Below are 24,446 nucleotides of genomic sequence, written 5' to 3'. Positions count from 1 at the left end.
AGCGTGAAGACAACCTCATGACCCTTGGGATATCTTACAATATCCCAAGAGTTCTGGTTTGATTTGAACGTTACAATAAAATCAGCACAATCCAAACACAGCTTTATCCATGAGCGTGAAGACAACCTCATGACCCTCGAGGTATGGGATTTGTTAGGCCAACCTACACCTGATGCTCATCTATATAGAATCCCATTCACAAAGGATATGAATATGTCATGTTTGGGGTACTTTGAACATACAATGTATATTAAAACTAACCCCCTTACATGTAAGTTTTTGGTGGTTATGTGTTGAAAGCAGATGTGATCTTGGGTTGTAAATGGACTACTGCTACCCATGCACCATTGTTCTTTGCTAGCGACAATGTCATCTTCTTGGTCAATAACACAAAGCAAACAATACCATACTACAAGGAAGAGGTTCCAACCCTAAAGGATTTCTATGATGCTGAACGTAAATATCTACAAGCCTCTTCCTTGGAAGCCCCTCTACATATAAATATAACTTCTACATCAATAGCCACCTCCAATTTACCATCTACTCCTCCTCCGACTCCATCTTCACCAACAAGAAAAAGAGCTTCTATTTCCAATGCCAAAACCTCTCCATCGAACAGCCACTCTCGAAGATGTTCCTCAAGCATTCCACTTTGACACAAAAAAACTCAAGGGAAAAGCCCCGCAGCCAACACCTCTTCATCAACCAACCTCGACAAAAGAGCGCGCCGCATGCTCAAAAGCCACACCATCGAAAGCCACTCCGCAAGAGACCCGACCCTCATCATCAACAACATCCAACAGTCTCAAACATGCCACCTCGATGCCAACCAAAGTCAGAGGGGGTACTAAACCTTCCCCTTCATCCAAAAAGAAATCTCCATCATGACAACCAATGTCAAGATATCTCAATGGTTTCAAAATGTGGGTGGAAAAGCAGCTACTTGTAGCTCAAGGTTACTACAAAGGTGCCAATCCAATTTGGGTGCCTTGACAATCAAAGCCTCTTCCTCAACGCAAAACTCAAAGTCCAAAGAAGAATAAAAGTACTCCGTAACGTCGTCCACAAAAGCCTATGGGAGTTCCTCAAAGAACTCCATCTATTCAACAAGTGTGGGTACCAAAAAGATTACTGCAAGCTCAAGGGCACCGTCGTCAAGGCAATAAAAAACTCTAGATTTCCAAGTTCATCAAGAAGTCACCTAAGCGTGCACAAAGAAAAAAACCTCAGCACCAAATGCATCATCCACCAATTCATAATGTTTATCAAAGATGGGTGCATGTGCACGTGCTTCAAGAACAAGGATATTATGATGGAAATCCCATCATATGGTTGCTAAGATTGAACAAAGTGGAGAAAGCCTCACCACTGACTTCTATTCCAAGAACTTCCCCTAAACTTTGACAAGAATGGAAGCGCAAGTAACACCAAGCATGTCACACTCAACCCCTCTCGTGCATACAACACATACACAAGAGCTTGTGTGTTTAGTCAACACCAATGGCAACCAAACCTACCTCCTCAACAACAGAGAGTGAGTTTGAAAAGGTTAGAATATTGGTTAGGGGATGAGAAGATGTTCTTCTACAAGTAGAAAAGGGAAAACTTTATTACAATCCAACACGAAAATGATGTAAATGCAAAATCAAGTCTAGCAAAAAAACACCGCTAGAACTACCAAACACCGAAGTGTATCTTTAGTGCATGATGGGAGCCATGAATTCCCCATCACCAAAACATGATGAGCATGTTAAGGAGGGATACAAAAAAACCAAACAAAACCAAAATGGAAAACAAAACATAAGGCTACTAACAAAGAACATCCAATTAACAAACCAATGAAAAAGTAAGACATCAAGTCTTCTCATAGCTCTTCTAGATATGGTGTTGTCAGCCCCACAAACACGATCAAAACAATCTAAGAAGAAGAGAACACAAAAGAAGAGGTGTACAAAGAACAAGCAAGAGTCATAAAGGCTCATTGGTCTTTAGATGACAAAGAGGACGACAAAAAAAATGAGTAAGAACATGAAGGAATTCAAGTGACACCACAACAATATGTGTGTGTGCCATGGTCAAGACTACGGTGGCCAATGCTCTTCAATGATGCCAAAGAATATGTTGTTAAGGATGATGATGGCAACATGATCTTTTGCTCAATAAGGCATAGACTTTGTCAATCCTATTAAGCCACCAGCTTGATGTACCCATACAAAATATATTATAATTGCTATCGACTATCTTACAAAATACATTGTAATTGCTACCAACTATCTTACAAAATGGGTAGAGGCAAAGTCCACGTAAAAGAATGATGTTAGGACAATGGCTAAGTTCTTATATGATAATGTATTCACAAGATATGGTTGTCCCATTGAACTTGTTAGTGCTCAAGGCATCCACTTTGTCAATGAAGTTATAACACTTCTTACAATGAATTCACAATTATTCACGAGAAATTGGTCCCCCTACCACCCTCAGGCAAGATGAAGTTATACTGATGTATTCATGATTATTCCTAAGAAATTGTCTCCCTACAACCCTTAAGCAAGTGGTCAAGTGGAAAATTTCAACAAAACCCTCTACACAACCTTAACAAAGGTAGTGGAATTTTGGACTGGGGGAAAAAATTACACTCTCATATGGGCCTACCACACGGCTTATAAAATATCTACACCTTTTAATCTTGTATTCGGTATGGTTGTCATCCTCCCTATTCAATTTTTGGTACCAATTTTTTGAGTGTCCCCCCAGGAACTCAATCGGATGAGACATGAGCTACTAAATAGACTTGGAAACTTGATGAAACACATCTACTCTTTGTAGTCGGGAACATCTACTCTTTGTAGTCGGCATGTATGCAAAATAATGCCACCATAAACAATGGTTTGACAAGAAAGTATGCACGAAATGCTTCCAACAAAAAGATTTAGTGCTACTCTACACCCTCAAAAAACACAAAGGTCAAGCTAGAAAAGGAGGGACTGTATGCATTAAAAAAAATTATTAGTGGAGCAGTGCGGTTGGAGACCCTCAATGGAGATCCCTTATAGTTTGTTGATGGGGATAATTCCAAAATAATTTTGATTTTACTCTAATCCGTGGGAATCCCATTTTTGGACACTATATGTCCTAAGATGACTCCGTATTAACCCAAAATTGGCATTTGAATGGGTTTTGAGATAGGCGATAACGTCCGCATCATTCAAATACCTTTCATAAATAGGATAAATGCTCCTTCCATGACAAATGAATGCATAAATTATCTAAGAAAACTTCAAGAAACGTCCTTAGAAAATCTTTAAAGACAATATTACGAGCCGTTGGAATGTGGCTACCGGTGCATTTGTTAAGCCAAATGGAATACTCTATAAGCATAAACTCCATGTTTTGTAACAAAAGAAGTTTTTGTTTGATCCTTTGGAGCAATGGAAATTTGATTATATCTTGAATACCCATCCAAGAAGCTATATGATTCCTTTCCAGCCACTTGTTTGAGTATGTGTTCTGAATATGGCAAGGGGGGGTAATGATCTTGTCTTGTTACTGTGTTGACCTTTTTGAGATCGACACATACTCGTAATTTCCCATTATTTTTATGCACAACCACAATGGGTGACACACGGTCCGAATGTTCAATTTCATAGATGAATCCACATTCAATGAGCTTGTCTATCTCTTCTTTAACAATGTTAGCAGACTTTAAATTCATTGGATAAGGTCGCTCTGATATTGTAAGAACATCCAGGCATGGTCAATGTTTTAGTTAAACCTTTGTTGGGACAATCTCCTCCCCTTGGAGCACATCAAATGAGTTTTTGGAGAAGGTCAAAGGAGGAGATAGAGGGGATAGCTCTTTATGAGAGGTAGAAATGAAATGCCCAAACACATTCTCCCATTTGCCTAGAAAACTCTCTTTGTTTTCCTCCCCCCTTCTCCTCCCTTTCAAGAGAGAAAGCCTTATGTCCCTTACCTCCCGTGAACCATCCTCTCTCTAACTTACCAGCGTCTAACTCCTCTCTAGCTACAGTTTTCTACTATCCTGCCCTTCATTTACTCTCTTGACCCTACTCTTTCACCTCAACAAATTTTTCTTCTCACTTGAGACCCTCGCCATTGGGGACTAGCATAATATTTAAATCTTCCCCATTAGAAACATGCACCTAGGGACCCCCTTAAATATATTCCATGAAATAATGCAACCTTGTCGGTACTCTACCTAGAGAGGGGTCTCTGGGGACATATAGTGTAGGAGCCAACAAGTTTCGAATAGCAGGCTAGAGCCGTGGAACACAATTTTGTTTATGCTTTGTGAGAGCTACTTCCAGTTCATTTTGAGCATATTCTTTGAATATTTTTCCCTTGCTTATATCACTGTTCATAAATTCCTTTAGGAAATATGAGCAATAGTTGTATACAATAAGACATGTAATGATAAACTAATATCCAAAGGCTATGCAGGAATTTGATTTAGGCCCTTACTTTAAGCTAACATTTTGAACAATTTGAAGTTTGCAAGCAATAACATGTTAATGGTCGGCGAGATGGAAGGAGGCTAGTTTTAAGGAATCACATTTATATGTTTAAAACTCATCATGCTCAAGAAGTTCTGCATAGGTTTATTCAGTAAGTTTCATAAGTTTCTATTGAATTGCCGTGAAATTATCCAATTCCAAGGAGATTTAATACTTGTAGTCCAACACAAGCTTCAATCTTCCCTTTCAATTTAACTCTATACTTTGACCAATGGAATATTTTCACCTCTAAAGGGCTTTACTCCAATATTTCCCTCCACAATTCTTATTTAACATTAATTTTAACACAAGCAAGGTCTTTCTTTGAAACATATATGCAAGGTGAGGGCTTGCTTTGAAACATATATAAAAACATGGACGTACAAGGATCACATCAATAATGATAGAAAATGTGGTCATCACTTATGTTTGTTTAAAAATAAGTGCTTTGAAGCACTTTTTATAATAAGAGTCTAATAATAAGTACTTTGAAGCACTCATAATAATAATAATGAGTGTTTTGAATAATAAGTTCTTTGAAGCACTTATTCTAGTAAGTGTTTAATAATAAGTGCTTTGAAACACTTATAATAATGTGTTTAATAAGTGCTTTGAAGCACTACCTCAATAGAAGGGAAAGGTCATGCCAATGCTCAAGACAGTGCGACATCATTTACAAAGAAGGGGCAATGGTTGGGTAATGGTTTCTATCCCATCCATAAGATCTCAATATGGTCAAAATTTATTGCTACATAATTTTTTTTAACTTACTATAGTAATGTAAATTTAACCTTTATGAGCTTATTATTTGAAGGTTCTTAACCCAAAAAATAATGAGGAATGATAACAAAGACATATTGATAATTTTTGGCAATAATATGGAAAACAATTTGTACTAACTTGCTACTAGTTTACTATGACTATCGTCTCGCTTCTGAAGCTTTATATAAAATCATGTTTTGAGAAAAATGAGAGTATAAGTAGCACTACTAAAATTATGAATCTCAGTAATATCTATTCAATCCGTTGTGGTTTGGTGGGGGATGTCACTAAATCAAATGACAAACCAATTTTTTAATGAAAGTTCAATATCATGTAAAGAAATCTTAGACCTTATATGTCCAAACTTTTCCATTCTAAAGAGTGCTTAAATACACAAAACTACATAATCTAGCATGGTAGACTTAGTTGCTTGTGCAATAAAAAAGGGTATAGTGCACATCATTGCATTTCAAAACATGATATCACTCAAATGTCAACATTTGTTAAAGGGATATAGAACACAATTATTTGCAACCATGATAGTGCAATTTTATTGTGATTGGTCCTTTTCATTTTATTTTAAGGTAATGTCAAAGATCACGGGATATAGGCTATTTTGGTCTAAGGAGCAGCGGCTTAGGAATCCAAGTTGAAGTTCAAAGGACAAGTGGTACAAGAAAATAGTAGTTCATGTATGAAACTAAGCATGCTAATGCATGGCTTAGAACTCATATCTAGCATGCTTCATTAAAGGGTTGAGGACTCAACTTTGATTTGATTCATCATATTAGTAATATATCTCTCTCTCAAGTTCAAGAGTCATATGAAGTCTGCATGGGAGACTTTGGGTTCAGGTAGGTCATTCACAATTATTTGTAAAAACTTCGATTCCATAATAAATAGGACCTATGATTTGAAAAGACACCTTTGATGCCAAATAAATAGGACCTGGTATGGTCAAAAGTTTGATCATGGTAATGATGAGATGGCACGATAGTACAAACGTTATTCCTTCAACAACAAAAAAGTGCAAGTCAATTTCAATATCACGATGATTACATACACTTTAGTGCTACACTGTAGAAGGGATACCAGAATTATGGAATGTGCTAGTGCCAAGTGACAGTCTTGGAATATTGAAAGTAGCAAATGAGGCTTTGTGTTGAAGCTGAAAGGAAACTCAAATGTTTCTTCGACATGCATTTTCATATTGAGGGGTGTGATGAAATCAATTTAATGTTGTGTTTAGCCACTGACAAGTCCTATAAAATTACTTCAAAAGTCAAGTAGACTATTTAGGGCAAAATCGCTAGAAATGTAGTATGGGATGCTTATCACCTGTTTTGTGAAAGAAATAAGTGATTTTGAGCATTGCACAAAACTTAGACATTGAAGTGATTGGAACTTAAAAAATAATTGGCCTTGGAATAGATTAAGCAAATCATACACAATACTATGCATAAACTGTCGTTCGTTTTAATGAGGCTCGGCTATTATGCCTAGGGGCTTGGTGATATGTAGTGTGGGAGACTAAATAGACACAAGGGACGTATGGGTGAGGGGTTATCCGATCAGGTGCACAGCAGATGCAGAGAGGTCATTGGTAAATATATATAGATGGATGGTTAGAGTAACTCTGCAATGCTAGGGTTTCATCTTTTCGAGAGTGCTCTTCACCTTCAAATTTTTCCTTCATGTTTATGTGAGGCAGAGCTAGGGTTAGGTTTAACTGTTCTTTTTGGATCTCCACACTTTTAGTCTCCACTACTAAGCTTGTTATTTGCCTACACGCCATAGATCCTGTCCTAGCTGAACTAGAGAGAAACTGAATAATTGCAAGCTTAAGAACAAACTCAAAGCTCTCAGTACCAAGGCACCATATTCACTCAGTTCCACGAGCATGCATCATATTCATTGGAAGCATGATGCACTCAGTAGTACCAAGCATAACATAGCTTGACCTGCTCCTCCATAAGCAAGTGCCAATGGTTTGTGGTTTTTTTCAACCAAACAAACTTGGGATAAGTGCAATCATAACATGATACGGCTTGATCATAGCTTGAAGTCATTTTGCTGAGCATGTATGAGGCATCACAGCATTGCATACTTTTTCTAAGCCTCCAAGAGAAGAAGAGAGAACACACGCAAAATTATGCACACGTCAAGACATTTTTTGTTAAGCAAGGGGTGCTTTCTACATATAAATCTTTAATGAATTACTGAGCACTTAATCACCCTCTTGTTTAGGGAGTGATAGGCTTCCGCTTTTCATGCGTTCACGAGCCTCAGCAAACATCCTTTGCTGCTCTGCAACGGCTTCTTCCTCAGTCATCTCCATGCCATCTTTTCCCCATTTCCCACTACCTTTGGGAGAATCCTGTATAAATATTCGCCAAAATAAAAAAGTTTTCAACTAAAGGCACAAATAATGCCTTCATCTGCATACTCAATAACAAGAAACTTACCAGAGCTTCTCTTTTATGCTCCTCAAGGGCCATTTGAACCTCTTCCAGGTAGTCCCCAAATCCTAAAACCTACTTCACACAGGCAGTTTAATAATTGATTATAGCCTTATGCCCCATTTAGCCACCAAATTCTCTAACTCATTATGCCATTTAAAAATCAAATGCATAGTTTTTTACAATTGTGTATACATGTGTGTGTGCACGTGTAGCTATGTGTGTATGTGTGCGTGTAGCTGTGCGCGTATATATGTGGATGGGTACATGCCTGGCATGGGGTGCGCTTGCATGTGTGAGTAGGTGCTATGTGGGTATGACATGTATACATGGGTATGTGTGCACGGTCTCCCTATGATCCTAACCCACAGTACGGAATGTGAAATGTCGCATGGATTAACCCAATTACACAGAACCCTTAGAAAATGACCTGCTGTCCCAACACTCAAAAAATTTTAAAAAAGTCTTACCTCTAAAGCTCTCAAAACATGCTCTGGTGCTATCGTTCGCTTTTCTTCCTTACTGCAGATCTCATTTGACTCCGATGATATAAGGTTGATAAATTCTGCAGAACTTGACAAAAGAAGAGCTTATTCCAAACTCCCAAACAATTTTTTTTTTTTAATGGTGGATTTGCAAAAAAATGAATGGCCTTTTTAAGTACCAACACAGCATTCAACAAGAAGGTCCTGTGCATCTCTTGCCACACGCACATGCCGCGGAAGCATTTCCTTGATTATTTTTGTCATTGTTGCTGTAAATAACAATACATAAGGCCAATTTGGATTTATATCAATGTCACTTAGAAGGAGAACAACATGAAACTTCAGAATTATAAGTAATGGCCTCTGGCCAAAGAAAACTATACAAAATTCGTGTGCCCAAAAATAAAATATTTTTACAACATCTCAAAATCGATCCTTCATCAAATTAAGCTTAAATTTTTTGTTTTATTTTTAACTCTATATACAGCCTTAGACATTACGCGACAACCTATAAAGCTCTTGGTTGGCAGCACAATTTCCATTCTTAGGTGGCCCGTCCTAGTTTCCGTAACACAACCCCTGGAGATGAAGCTCCCACTTCGACTGCTGATCATGGTAGTACGCTATAAGCACATCAAAAGCCAACTGGTTGCCGTAAATCTCTGTTTGGCCATCGGTCTAAGGATGGAATACATTGGACAATTGCAATTTGGACCTTGGTACCAAAGTTGTTGAATAGAGCTCGCCGTAGGTGATGTGTAAACTTCAGATCCCGATCTGAAGTAATGATCCACGGAAAACCACATACTGGATACCAATGTCGAAGAAAGAGTTGGGCTATATCTTCTGCTATGGCCGCCTGTTTGCATGGTATAAGCATACAAAACTTACTGAATCTGTCAACTATCGTCATACACTAAGTATTCCGAGATCCAGTGGATGCAGGGAGTGGTCCAGCAAAATCCATCAAAATGTCGTGAAAAGGATCCTTAAGAACGGGCAATGTTTGAAGCAACCCCCCTGTTTGGTGTGAGATACTTTCACTTTCTGGCATATGGGACATGTGGAAACATAGTTGTATACAGCCCTGCGCATCTTTGGCCAATAAAATGATCTTTCTAACTTCTCCAAAGTACTGTTGATTGCACGGTGACAACCAAAAAGTGGATCATGGACATCATGGAGAAGTGTCGGTCTCTTCTCCCTAAGAACACATAGTTTACTCTTGTAAACGAGCCAACCGTCCTGAATGGTATAATGACCCGGTTCTGAATAAAGGGCCATACTCTAAGAAGTCCCGAATTCTGGGCAATCTACATACTGTCTTCATCCCATAACATGATGTCCCGAAAGTGCTAGGGGAGTCCTGTCACCGAATCTTTGGATCCAATCCCCAAATGAACTGCTTCAGCTTCTCCTCAAACTTCCCCAACTGTTGAGCTGATGTGATCACTTTGTTGGAGTAGATGAGTACAAGGGAACCGTTATGGGTGACTTTGTTGGTTGGTCATGTACTGCGGAGGTAGAAACCTCGTCTTCAAATCGGATATGAAGGTGTCCCAGTTGTAGTCCAGTAAGCCACTAAAGGGATCTGTGTTCAAACGGGACCAATGTTACCACCAAGTGACTGCATCACCTGTGAGGTGTGGAGCCGCTAGATGGACTTTAACTTGGGGTTTTGTGATCTTTGAAAGTGGAAAGTGGGCAACAAACTAGTGGATTAATTGGGTCACAACCAAATGGTTGCACTTGCTGTCGTACTTGGTAAAGTTCGGTGAGGCGCGAATGACGGTTGTCAAGGCTATGGCTATGGTTGTGGAGGACTGTGAAGAGGTGAAAGAAGCTACCAGAGTCTATAGTGTGTGTTGGAACTGGTCCCTCAAGTTTTCTCGGGCCTGTTGCTCATGGTACGCCTTTGCTTCGAGCTCTGCCTACAGTCGATCCTCTTTGGCCTTGCATTTGGCTCTCTGTGCCAGCTGTTTGGCCAGTCTTGCTTCATGGTCTCGCTCTTCTTTTTCGATCATCCATCAACACCACTGCTCCATTAAGGAACTTTGTTCTTTTGGGGGTTCTTTGGGTGTGTCTTGCTGGGCCAAGTTTAATTATACCAGTTCTTTTTCCATTTGGACTCTTTTGAGTTGAATCTGGAGTTGCCTTGTCTTCCCCTTTTAACTTCTGGGTGTCTTTGTCTTCGTTTTGCAAAAGCGTTTCTTTGATTAGTTCTTCATATTTGGGGATGTCTTCTTTTGGAATGTCTTCGGAGCTTGATGCCATGGTGGATGGGTGAGTAGTTTTTCCCGAGCTCAGCTTTATCATCCACAGGATGCTCTCACCCTAGGTCGCTGGGTATGCCAATCTAGGACCATGTGAACTAACGAGGCCTTCTTTATATCTAAGTTTAGTGAGTCTTTAGCGATCCTTTAAACAACATACATGAAATGAAAGAGTAGTCAAGACGACACTAGATTGGGTCCCAATTACCCACTGAAGGGGCCAACCATGCAAGCATGAGTATTTGCTTTATTTCTTCTAGAGAACTGAATACAAGCTGAACTGTGTCCACAAGACTGAGCAGACAAACTGACTAACTGACTGCCAAAGGCAAGGACAAGAACTGTGCATTAGCTGTAGGCAATTGTGAAGCTATCTTCGGAGAGACCACACCAGCCCAAGACTAAAGGAAGGTGCTCTAAGAACTCTATGAAGAGGCTAAGCTTCAGATGCCTTGGCCTTGAGAGCACAAAGGATGCTGAAGTATGCAAAGGCAGGTTGACTGAAGGTTGAAGACTTGAACTTTTGATTGATGATTTTAGACCATGGGTTCATATATATATACATAGGAACATGGAAGGCTGGTCGGCTGATACAAGTGTTGTCGGCCTGTTTTATCTACCACGACTAATATAAGTAAGCATTAAATGTTTCACACTTTTCTTATGTGCATGCGTGGGGTGTCTAGCTGCTGGCCGACTGGTATGTGAAGTTGTCTGCTGCCCAGGCCCCTATAAAGGCTGTCGACTGGGTATAAAGGTGGCTGATGGTGAGATTCTGTTACATGCACTGAGCTTGATCGTGATGACGCACAACATGGCCTTCTTTTTACCTTTATGTGGTGAGAATCTTTAGCATCATCTTTAGAGAGTAGAGAAAGAGAAGAGAATGAGAATGTAGAAGACACAGTATTGGGTCCCAATACCCCCCCCCCCCCCCCCCCCCCCCCCTGCCCCCTGCAAGCAAGAGAATTTGCTTATATTATTCTTTGGAGAATGTTGTACAATGCTGAGTACAAGTGATATGAATGCCCAATGCAAGGACGAGGAAGACCGTACGTCGGCTGAGTATCCACCTAGTCCGAGGCTCTGCTGAAGACTCTTCTGGCCATTGATGCAAGTCCAGCTGTAGGACTGCACATATGCTGGCTAAATGTGAAGAGGAGCTTCCTGGAATAGCCTGGAGTTGACTAGATGCTCCAAACTTTCTGCGCTTTGCTGAATACCTAAATGACTTGACTGGGAATGATGCATTTGTATATATGCCTCATGCTGCTGGTTGGCCAGCATTAATGCTGTCGGCCAGTTCAGTATGGACAAAATACCAAATAAAATAGCATTAATTGCTATTTACTGCTGCGCATAAGATTGAGTCCCTTTTGCTGCAGCCAAACTGCCTGCTGGACCCCTTGAATGCTGGCCAACAGCCCCAGTTGGGCTGGCCGACAGCCAGTGGGCTAGAGATAGCGTAGTCAACTGGCTGCCCAAGCCCACGAATGGCTTGGATGAGGCCCCTTTGTGGGCTGGCCAAGCCATGGCCTAGCCCAAGGCATACTAAATGCTCCTAAATGCAGACCTAATGCTAAGGCTGACCCTACATGCTTTAACTGATACATTCTCCAAGTAGGTTAAGAGGACTGACAACTGACTGACCTCTAAGGCTCAGAGACTCACCTACGTAGCTCGTGCCTCATTGTCCCTGGACTGAGGGCTCCCTTCCTTAAAGTTGACATCTCGCCTGGATTTGTTGTCTTGCCGGCTATATGCTTCCTAAGCCTTGGCAAGGCGCTCCTTAACTGACTCCATGATTTCCGAGAATGTCTCGGCTGTCTTATTGGCCTCAAGAGATGGTGACACCTATCTCGTCAAAAGAGGTGAGAACCGGCAACCAAATGCCGCCTCATACGGTGTCCGACCAATACTCAATGAGTGAGTATCGTTGAGGATTGCCTGAACCAAAGGAAGATATTGTTCCCATTTCGACTGTTGGTCATGGCAGTATGATTTGAGAACGTCAAAGGCCAATTGATTGTAAATTTCTATTTGGCCATCTGTTTGAGGATGGAATGCGCTCGACAATTGCAACTTAGTCCCAAAATTGTCAAACAATAGTCTCCAAAAATGGGACGTAAATTTTAGATCTCTATCTGATGTGATAGTCTGTGGCAAACCACCAATGGGGTATCAAAACCGAATGAACAAGCGAGCTATGTCTTCGGCTGTGGTTGTCTGCTTGCATGGAATGAGCATGCAAAACTTACTAAATCTGTCAACAATTATCATACACTGGGTGTTTCTAGATCCAGCTGAGGCGGGAAGAGGGCCTACAAAGTCCATACTGATGTCGTGAAAGGGTCCCTCGGGAATAGGCAAAGGCTGAAGTAACCCTGCTTGTTTGGTATGAGGAACTTTCACTTTTTGACATATCTGGCATGATTGGACATGTTGATAGACATCCCATCTCATCTTAGGCCAATAGAATGACCTCTCTAACTTCTCCAAGGTGCTGTTGATACCCCTATGACCCCCAACAAGAGAATCATGGGCATCGTGAAGGAGGACTTGCACTTTTCTTTGAGTACACAAAGACGGTTCTTGAAAAACAATCAACCATCTCGTATACTGTAGTGGCCTGGTTCTGAATTGAGGGCCAACTAATATTAGGTCTCGAACTCTTTCGAATCTGGATACTGTGCCTTCATACTGTCTAAGTCTTTGCCTTGAATTTCTAGCACAGTGGACTCCTGCAATGTCTAAATAGTGCCCTTTCGACTAAGGGCATCGGCATTCCCCCAAATTGTTGGAACAATTAACTCCACCTGGACTGCCTGTCACTCCATTGGGCATTGGGCATGGTTTGCAACCATTTAAGTGCCTAGTGATCTGTCTTAACAGTGAAGTCCCTCCCGTAAAGAAAGTGCTTCCAATGCTTAAGAGCAGTCATCACCCCCAAGAGCTCTTTGTCATACACCGAATAATTATTTTCGGCGTTATTCAATTTGCGACTATAATAAGTCACTGGCCTACCATCTTGTTGTAAAACAGCTCCAATGGCAAGGTTATTGGCATTGGTAATCACCTCGAAAGGATCATCCCATGATGCCAACTTCAAAACTGGTGACTCAGAGGCAACTTTCTTCATTGCCTGGAATGCCTCTAAAGCCTTGCCCATGACGAACACTTTCTTACGACCAATCTTCATGCCCTTGAGCAAGTCAATAAGAGGTGCTGCAAGGTCAGAAAACTTGTCCATGTGGGTGCTGTAGGCCTGACAAAGACCCACAAATGATCAGATTTGTTGGGTTGTAGTGGGAAGATCCCAACTAAGAATGGAATGTACCTTTTCAAGGTCGAGGCTAATACCTGATGAACTGATGATGTATCCCAGGTAATGGATTTCCTGTACTCCAAACTCACTCTTCTTGGCATTGATAAACAACTCATTGTCCTACAAGAGTTGCAAAACATGTGCCACATCTCGCTCTACAGTCCCTAAGAAGATAAGAATGTCATCTAAGAAGATGAAGACACATTTGCCAATGAGATCCTAAAAAACTCAAGGAAGAAACAACGGTTCTCTGTCTTGTACCGTGTCTGCTCATCAAGCTGGAGATAACCTCCAGTGATGCCCTCCTTTGCTTTTTCCTCAGGAGTCTTCTTGGGCGTAGAATCTCTCTTATTGCCCGATTGACGGGAAGAATTTTTCTTTTGGTCTTTGTTGTTTTGAGCCCCCTTACCCTAGGTAGATGACTGCTGGGTAGATGACTATTGTTGGGACTTAGGGGAAGACTATACCTGCTTGGGCTTACCTCCATTCAGCATCAGCTCCAGATTCTAAGCGAGGGTTAGTGCCCATGCATAAGTCTGAGGCTCAAAATTCCTCATTGGGTACCTAATGGTAGTGTCTAAACCTCGGATAAACTGCTTGAGCTTATCTTCTTCCAATATGCCCAACTGCTGGGCCATTGTAATGACCTTATTGGAATAGGTCAAAACAGGGGAACCCACCTACGTGAGTTTGTAAAACTCATCGTCAAGATTGGTTATGTACTGTGGTGGAAGAAAATAGGCTTTGAGGTCAGCCATGAAGGTGTTCCAATGAAAACGGAAATTGGCCTATGATAGGGTCTATGTGAAGTTGTGACCAATGCTGCCACCAAGTAACAGCTTCCCCAGTGAGTTGGGGTGCTGCTACATTGACTTTGTCTTGTGGATCTGTGATTTTAGCTAAAGGAAAATGTGCTTCAAATTGATGAATAAATTGAGTAACTGCAGCATGATCACACTTACCATCGTACTTACTAAAGTTTGGATAGGTTCGTATGACGGTGGTGGTAGGGGCGGTGGAGGACGAGGAATTCGGAGCCTGCTGAGGGAGAGCCGCCAAAATCTGTGCCATAGTTCACACTGAGCAGGGAACAGGCTCACAGTCAAGTCAGTTTGACTTTTCTGCTTTTGACCAAAATTGGTGCTTTTTCTTGTGCCAACTTCATGAACCCGGTTTCCATGCTTTCATCAATCTGTCCACGTGTATAGGCATAAGTTTCATTATGTGAAAAAAGAGCTAGGAGGGCCAAATAGTTACATCCCTCCCACTTATATCGCAGTTGTCCTCAACTACAGACTGCAAGTGTTCCAAGCATATCCAAATCTTCCATGTATATCCATGTGTTCCAAGTACATCCTTATGTTTCAAATATGTCTGAGTACTAGCCCTGTCAATGAAGAATACCATGTAAAAGCTATTTCTGGCAAGAAAACTAATATAAAACCTGTTTTAATGGTTTTTGAGCGATAAAACCTCCAAAAAGCAGTTTTTAGGGTTTTTGGAGCAATTTTAGAGTGTCTGAAATTTTTAGGGTTTTTGAAATTTTCAGTTTGTACAGCTCCGCACATGTCCATACATCTCCATACACGCGTCCGTATCACCCATGCATATGCCCATACATGTCTAGGGCTGACCGTACATCTAAAAAGCAAGTTGGAGAAGGTGTTGATGGTGAAGAAGAAGCTCTCCATGATCAAAATGATGCCCACACACACACTCCACGATCTCCTTCATAATGCTACAAGAGAGACTCGAGCCTTTTTATACTTGAAGAGGGCTCTACTTTTTGCCAAAAGCTTCACCAAGCTTTTGCTTTTGCCTTTTTCCCTTTGCTTTCCACTTTATAATAAAATATTACTCACTTTTGTCAAAGTTCTTTGACTTTGCTTTTCTAACTTCAGGGCCTTGCTTTTCGGCCCTGAAGCTACTTTTTGAAAAAGCGTCTTTTAACTTTTTGGTCCGGCTTAGTCTCCTCTTTCCAATGGTGATCGTTACAATTTATTAATTCATTTCTTATTGGTGAATACATCGCACATCCCAATAGACGTTATCGGCCGAGGTTCAAACGAGAAAGGGCTTACGGTGGATACCTAGGCACTCAGAGATGAAGAAGGGCGGATTCTTTCTTGCTTGTTTATTCCTATTCATTTACTATGGGAATCCTTTCCACTATAAGCCCAACGGGGCGTGCCATGACAGACTCAACCACGTGTACAAAAGATAAAGATATAGAAAGAGAGAGGAGAGAGAGAAAGGAATAGGCATCTTCCAAAATGGCTCTCCACAAGTTATCATATACCTAGATGAATCCAAGAACATGCCCAAATTCACCTTTTAGGAACGAGCATGCTATGTACTCATGGTAGTCAACCCACAAGATTATATAACTATCAACTCCATTATGCATGGTATGGACTAGATACTACGACATCCCCACTAACGTCATCCGTGCCCATAAGTGGGTGTAGAACTATGTATCAAGATATGCTCTCACACACGCACTCCACACACACACACACACACACACACACACACATAAGTGCATACATTCACACAAAGCCCTTCGTACTGAGTTTCTGTCAAACCTCCGGAGATGCAGGGCAAACTCGGCCATAATGAAGCCTAGCACTAAGGGAAGTAGCAAATAGAAAGAATTAGTACAGCAAATAAGTAGTTGATAGGGCAAATGCAGCGCTAAAGATAGAAAGAATAAGCACAATATCAACTAGCCGCAACTCGGACGAAAACTTCACAATGTGAAATCTACATGTCCGCTAATACGGCTGAATTATATACTTAGATGAATCCACAAGTTATCATATGTTTGTAAGCCCAGCGGGGCGTGCCGTGACAGACTCAACTACGTATCCAAGAGATAGAGATATAGAGAGAGGGAGAGAGAGAAAAAGGGGTTAGAGAACTTTGCACAATACACCACACTGAGCGGGGAACAGGCTCACGGTCAACTCAGTTTAACTTTTCTGCTTTTCCTTGCTTTTGACCAAAGTTGGTGCTTTTTCCTGTGCCAACTTCATGAACCCGATTTCCATGCTTTCATCAATATATCCATGTGTCCGAGCATAAGTTCCATTGTGTGAAAAAAGATCTAGGAGGGCCACATAGTTACATCGGCCGTCCATTCATGTCATAAAACATCATCTAAAATGCCATAAAACATGTTTATACTATGCCCATTAAATTTTCTAACCATTTGTGCATATCCAGAGAACCTCTAGGAGCCTATAGGGCTTTCAAAACTGTCCCAATTGATCCACACACGCCCTTAGATTTTGCCAAAAGATGGGTGCAAGTGGGAAGCTATTACATTTGGCGACCCAACTGGTCCACCCTTGCTTTCTCATTATGTGTATACATTGGATTAGAGAAGAGAGAGATGATGAGATGTCCACCTGAAGGTGTCGGGCAAAGTGAGTAGGGGTCCAAGGGAAAGTGGACACTTGGCTGGTTGTCCCCTTTGTACGAAGGGGATAAGGTTTGGGCGGTGGCGGACATTGAGCTTTGTCCACCCTAGGACATTAGTGTGTGCGACGTACGTAGTCACAAGAAACGGGGAAAACGGCCCCCTGAAACAAGGAAACGCCATTTGCCCTCGCTTAGAATGCGAGAAGAGGCAAAAACGGGGGAAATAGTGCCGCATAGCTCGTCACAGGAAACGGACCGAAACAGACCGAAACAGCAGTCTAGCCCATTGTTTCTTGGTGAGGTCCCAGAGCATGAGACGCCACGTGGCAAAAAAAATGCACTGCCCGGCCAACATGCTTATTTTGGGAACGTGTGCGATCTGATTTTGGGAACATTAAAAAAATGAAATGTTGGCCATGCTAACAACTAGAAGAAAACGTTGGATGCTAATGACTAGAAGAAACGTACCGTACTTGATTACCATATAAGCCTGCAAAACTTGCTTCTTCTATACTTGCACACAAGTTCCAAGAGCAGAGTATCAAATCCCAAAGCTCAAGCACTTACCTCTCTCCCCGCCCCCCCCCCCCCCCCTCTCTCTCTCTCTCTCTCTCTCTCTCTCTCTCCGTGCGGAGCAAGGCAATCTCCTTCACTTCTTAGCTCCGTCCTCCACACTGAATAGAGTTTAAACAGTAAGTGTATTTCTATATTCGTAAATGGACCTTGTTTTTTTTTTTTGACTGAAACCGGCCTCTGATAGGAAACCAGAGTGCGGTAGGAGCAATCACCCGTCCACTTGTAGTCTAGATGAGAAACAAAACACAGATTGGGGCTAGAGTGCCCAAATCTGAAAACACAGCGACACCTGTTGGCCCCAAAGCTTGGCGCCCCTTGCGGTATTTCTTTATTCAATTAAAATAATATGTATGGCTGAGTACAACACAAAGACCAGCCAAGAGTTTACACCTGTAAGTCCAATCTGACGGCCCACAAATCCTTCTCAGCACAGAGGATCTATGCACACAGATCTGTGTCCTCAAGCAACACACTGTGCCTCCCTCTGATCAGCCAAGATCACAAAGCAGGCCAGCCATGGGCATACATCTGGCATAACTCAAGTGCATGATACATCTTCTCAGCTCAAACATACATGTGCTGTCCAAACTCTGTCTTAATCCCTTGTCAATCTGCCAAACCCCTCCTCTCACAAGGAGCCAGATAACACATACCTGCAGCAGACATCAAGCAGTAGAAAGAGAGATGGATGAACAGAAACAGAGCTTACCAAGTTCAGCTCGTGAAACAACACTGGAGGAAGCAACAGCACCAATCTGTGCCTGCAGGCACTTGAATCCACAACCCTGCTTCACACGTGTGCTTGCACTTGCCTGTATCCTCCTCCTGATGCTCACTCCTATGCTGTCCTTGAAAATACAGATCTGAAAATCAGCACTGTACCCGTCTGTACCGCCTCGGGATACGTGCCAAGAGTTGTACTTGCTCAAACAGTTGGCTGTCTTCATTCTGGTCGCCTGAATTTGAGAAAACAGGCCTGTCCAGCACCTGTCCAGCACCTGTTAGCACCTCTGCAGCAACTGTACCTTCTGTACCTTGCTGCCCGTACACTGTACGGCAGCTGTACAAGGTGTACTTGCTGAAAAACAGACTGTACAGCCTGTACTGGTCTTCTGCGCAGCCAAACCAGCAGAGAAGAAGCCTCACAACCCTGCGCTCCTCTGTCCACAGCAAAACCAGCAGTCGTACAGCACTGTACGGCTGCTGTACGGCCTGTTACAGCTCACAGCCCACAGAAAAACAGCAACAAACTGGTCTTTTGCAGCCGCCTTGAGCTTCTATGCTTTTTCCACGCTAGTATTCAAGCGCATGAAAGAAGACTCCTCTTTTGCTACACGACTCCCCAAAAAGGGAAGAGAGAGAGAGAAGAGAGAGAAAACTCCTCCCCAATTTAATCCCTAGGGCCCCAACTTTAATAAGTTCCTAGGGCCACTAAGGCCTAGGGGCAAACTCCAATAAACATTAAAACTTAATGTTTCTAGTTCCCCCCTTCACACCTAGGGATGTCCACACATCTTAAACACTGTCCGGGCACCCCCCATGTGAATCATAAAATATTCCGACTCTGCAACCACCATGCCCACACTTGTCCTGCTCCATTTTCACAGGGCCATGACATACCCCCCTCTTGAAAGATGGCAAGCGTCCTCGATTGCATTCTGGTGATGCATCAAAATATCCAAAGTGAAATATACAATATGGCAAGATCAGCGTCCCAATCTCTCTGAGCCATACACATGTATCATCATTCACTGCAAACCAATGGCATAGTAATAGTCCAAGTTGTATACCACTGTGAACCATACATATCCACAAAAATCTCCATGTGACTAGTACACATATATCATAGAAGTCCCATAAACAGATGTACTGTCAGCCTCAGTACCTTCGGATGAGATAAAATCTGCACCAAGCGACCTCTAGATGTCATCTGAGCCTGTCTGTATCAAGGGAGTGGAGGTGCTACCCCCCTCTTGAGCATCAGGTAATGCTCCAGACCCATGCTCTGCTGAACCTGAATGAGCCACAATAAGAGTCGGCTCTAACTCAAAGGCATCGAGATAAAGCTGCAAAACCTGAGGTGAATCTGTTAAGTCACCCTCCTCCATCCACTTCGCATCCATCGGTGAATAGTTCTTGAACTTCACAAGATAGCGACGGGAAACTTTACCTCGTACCTTCCTTTCTTTATGTGCCAGTATCTGCTCTGGAATCAGAACCTCATCAAGTTCCTCAACTTCCGGCTGAGCCTCATCTGATACATCCTCAGGCACATCCCCACGGAAAGGTCTAAGAAGACTCACGTGAAAAGCATTGTGAATCCTCCAGTGATCTGGTAACTTCAAACGATAGGTTACCTCACCTATCTTTTCCAAAACCTGAAAAGGCCCATAATATCGCATGCTCAACTTAGGGAATAAGCGCTCTTTACCCTTCATCTTCTTGAGTCTAGCCTTTTCAAAGCGCAAAAGAACCCAATCACCCAATGCAAACTGTAAATCACGTCTGTGACGGTCTGCGGCTTTCTTTTGCTTCTGCTGAGTTTTCTGGAGGGCCAACTTAACTCTCCGATAAGCTTCATCCAAGCTCTCCACATACTGATCAGCCTCAAAGATCTTATCCTTTGTATGCAAAATGGGTGGTACTTTCTTCCCTCCTTCTACAATCTCAAAAGGCGCCTTGCCTGTCGAGCTATGTACAGTGTTGTTATATGCAAACTCCACCAAAGGAAGATACTTTTCCCATTGTTGCTTGTGCTCTGACACATAACACTTGAGAAGATCCAACACTGTAGAGTTAGCCTCTTCTGACTGACCATCTGTCTGTGGATGAAATGACGATGAAAACTTGAGAGTTGTACCCATGTTGTCAAACAACCCTCTCCAAAACAAACTCGTCATCCGTGGATCACGGTCACTAATGATAGACGTAGGCAAGCCATGATACTTGAAGATGTTCGCCATGAACAACTTCACCATATGATCCACTTTAATTGTCTTCCGCACGGGAATGAAATGAGCCTGCTTACTGAACCTGCATATGATAGTCCAGATGCCATCATTTCCCGTTTGTGTCCGTGGAAGATCAAATACAAAATCCATGGCAATGCTCTCCCAAGGTCTATCCGGAATAGGTAAAGGCTATAATAACCCTGGTGTCTTCTGACGGTCAAACTTTACCTTCTGACATACGATGCATTGCCTCACAAAGGCATCAACATCTCTTCTCAAGGTTGGCCAATAAAAGAAAGTCTCCACTGCTTTGACCGTGGCGTCAATACCTCTATGACCTGCATACGGTGGAGCATGACTTTCAATCATAACCTTGAGTCGCAATGGCCTGGTAACACACAGTCTGCCATGCATCAATAAAAACCCATCTCTGAGAGTGTAATGCTCATGCAGCTAACCCTCAGACATCTGATCATACAACCTTTCAAAATCCTCATCATGGGCATACTGCTCTTTCATTTCATCAAGCTCATGATGATAAGCAAGTGAAACTGCAGAGACCTGTGGCTTGCGTGACAAAGCATCTGCCACTACATTCTTTTTGCCTTCCACATGCACAATCTGGAAGTGAAACATTGACAAAAAGTTTGCCCAACGCATATGCTTCTCTGAAAGCTTAGTCTGCGTGAGGAAATAACGCAAGGTCTGATGATCTGTCTATACAGTGAAATCAGCCCCAAGCAAGTAGTGTTTCCAAGTAGGAAGAGCGTGAATTACAGCCAACATCTCTTTCTCATACACCTGCAAATGCTTCTCGGCATCTTGCAAAACTCTACTCTCATAGGCTATCACATGTCCCTCTTGCATGAGAACTGCACCAATGCTACTTCCACATGCATCACACTGGACAACAAAAGCCTTTCGGAGGTCCGGTAACACCAATACTGGGTCCGAAGTAAGCTTTTCTTTGAGCTTTTTGAATGCTGTAATTTCCCGATCAGCCCATCTAAACGGAGTTGCTTTCTTCGTCAAAGCATGAAGAGGCGAAGCAATTTCAGCAAAGTGCCGTATGTAACGCCTGTAATAGGAACACAATCCTAGAAAACTGCGTACATCATGCACGGTCCTCAAAGCTGGCCAATTAAGTATTGCTTCCACCTTTGCTGGATCCATACGGACTCCATGACCAGACACAATATGCCCCAAGAAATGTATATCCTGCAAGAAAAACTCACTCTTCTTGCCATTAACCACCAATCTATGGTTTCTGAGTTCTGCAAACACAATGGCCAAATGCCTTCTATGCTCTTCCTCATTTTGTGAATGCACAATCATATCATCAAAGAATGTGCCCACAAACTCTCTATGAGGCCTGAAAATCCTGTCCATCATTCTGTTAAATGTGGCAGGCGCATTCGTTAAACCAAAGGGCATAACCAAGAACTCATACAACCCAAACGTGGTTCGGAATGTTGTCTTATGCACATCCTCGGGTCTAATGCGTATCTGATGATACCCGCTTTTCAAGTCAATACGACTAAAAACTGTGGAGCCCTGTAAGCGGTCCAAGATGTCATCGATCCTCGGTATGGGGAATCGATTCTTGATGGTATTCTTATTGAGCGCCCTGTAATCAATACACATACGCCAAGAACCATCCTTCTTCTGCACTAAGAGCACAGGTGAGCAAAAGGGTGATGAGCTAGGCTGAATCAACCCCTTATTCAATAGCTCCTGCACCTGACTCATAATCTCTTCCTGTTGGGCTGCACTAACACGATACGGCGGTCTATTCGGTGGAGTACTACCAGGAATCAGATCTATGGCATGATCTTCTCGCCTCTCAGGAGGTAATTCTCCTGGCAATGACTCGGAAAAACAGTCTTGAAACCCACTTAAGAAATCAGCCCTGTCCTTATCTAACATTGACAAATTAGACTTAGACTCATCATCCTGTGCATCCTTTACATAAATCAAGTACGCGGAAAGATGCTTTTTCATTACTGATGAAATCGCCGAAGCGGATACAATAGGAACAGATTCCCCTTTGAGTTTTACATCCAATACATGCTCTTTCCCTCTATGAGTCAGAGTAATTTTCCTATTGTAAGTATCCACCACCGCATGTACCCTGTGGCACCATGGCATCCCCAACAAAACATCACAGCCATCCAAAGGCATGATGAAGAACTCCTCGCTGTCCACATAACCCTGCAAATGAAGCCGAAGCTTCCCAATGATAGGAGTAACGGGTTCTGCATACCCTGGACAAGCCATATTTGCCTCATGTAACGGCCCCATCTCCTCTGCGCGAATCCCCAATCGGCCAGCCAAATCTGGTGAAATGAAGTTGGCTCTAGCACCTGTGTCAAAGAAGATCAAAGCATTCTGATCTCTCGCTTTGCCCCATGCCCTGCACAACTCTGTAGCTTCACCACTTAGCTGCTCACCCACAAGATCAGGAACTAAGCCTGCAGAAGGCTTTGGTTTCTTTGGCTCTTTATTGTCAGGGTCGTTCTTGGACGTTCTCTTGGGACAATTGAATGACATATGCCCCTCTTCAGTACAGTAAAAACACTTTTGAGCATCTCTCAAAGCCTGTCTTTCCTCAGAAGTCCTTTTGGGCATTGGCAACTTCTTATACTTTGTCTCTGAAGACCCTTTAGCATCACGAGAAGCATGCCCAAATTTTTCAGCTTTCTTGCCCAATTTCTTACTGCCTTTAAACCCAGATGAACCACCTGTGAGTAACGCATTGGCTGTCATAGCATTCTCAATCATCTGTGACATGTTCGTTACTCTTGTCTTTATACAATAATCTCGTACCTCCTTGGGCAGCCCACAACAATACTTCTCAACCTGCTCAGATAATGGCACGGCACGATAAGAAGTCACTGGGAGTAGAGCTTCCCAAAACTTCTTGTTATAATCCTCCAAACTATCACACTTTGAAGCATCCAGCTTGTGCCATGCTGTCATAACATCCACCTCAAATGTAGATGTGAGCCATACGGAAGAGAAAACCTGTTTGAATTGGACCCATGTAGTGGGTGCTATGCCCTGCAAAAGAATAGTAGACCACCACTGCAAAGCATTGCCCTTGAGAAAAGTGGCAGCTTTCCTCACCTTAGAGGACTCTGTATAATTCCCACCAGAAAAAGCAGCATCAAACTGCTGTAAAAAGGTAAGTGCCTTCAATTTATCCTTGGCCCCACTGAAAGTGTCAAACTTTACTGCAGCTCCCTCTTCCTTGTAATCCTTCGCCTTTCCCATAGGCGTTAGATTATCATATGGAAGTGGTTTCGTGAGATTGCTGCCCCCAACATTCATACCCATCATTGGGTCAACATTTCCCATTCCAACACCAGGCATACCATACATCCCAGCCATGTTTCCAAACATTCCATGCTGCATACCTGGCTGCATGCCACCAAACATATTGCCTTGCATCCCAGGTTGCATGCTTCCAAACACATTTCCTTGCATACCGGACTGCATACCACCATACATATTCCCTTGCATGCCAGGCTGAAAATTGGCTCCAAAAGGCCCATACATACCCATGCCTCCCTGAGGATAACCCCCAGTCATGGATTGAAACACCGAGCCACCACCAAAGTACCCTGGATGCATGTTCTGCTGAGGAATAGGTGGCTGTCCATAGAAGGAACTCTGTGG

At 42.5% G+C, this 24,446-nt stretch overlaps 1 protein-coding gene across 3 annotated transcripts in view; it reads right to left on the bottom strand.

The window, feature by feature from the left end:
* Window positions 1-7,123: 7,123 nt before the first annotated feature.
* Window positions 7,124-24,446, bottom strand: part of LOC147603980 (protein Dr1 homolog) — a 50,337-nt gene continuing 33,014 nt past the window's right edge. For 2 of the 3 annotated variants that reach the window (XM_086795855.1, XM_086795854.1), the window contains 4 exons: window positions 8,400-8,489; window positions 8,206-8,300; window positions 7,742-7,810; window positions 7,124-7,653 (listed from right to left, as the gene is read on the bottom strand). In XM_086795855.1, the coding sequence (XP_086651981.1) occupies window positions 7,504-7,653; window positions 7,742-7,810; window positions 8,206-8,300; window positions 8,400-8,489 (404 nt within the window). In that variant the 3' untranslated portion in view covers window positions 7,124-7,503. The remainder of the gene's footprint in view (window positions 7,654-7,741; window positions 7,811-8,205; window positions 8,301-8,399; window positions 8,490-24,446) is intronic. The other variant, XM_086795856.1, reaches the window with a different exon arrangement.

This window comes from Cibotium barometz, chromosome 63, assembly GCF_041138505.1.
Source record: "Cibotium barometz isolate CiBa-2024 chromosome 63, ASM4113850v1, whole genome shotgun sequence".
Lineage (NCBI taxonomy): Eukaryota > Viridiplantae > Streptophyta > Polypodiopsida > Cyatheales > Cibotiaceae > Cibotium > Cibotium barometz.
The sequence above is the reverse complement of the archived record's forward strand: the minus strand, read 5'-3'. Positions and strand labels throughout refer to the sequence as shown.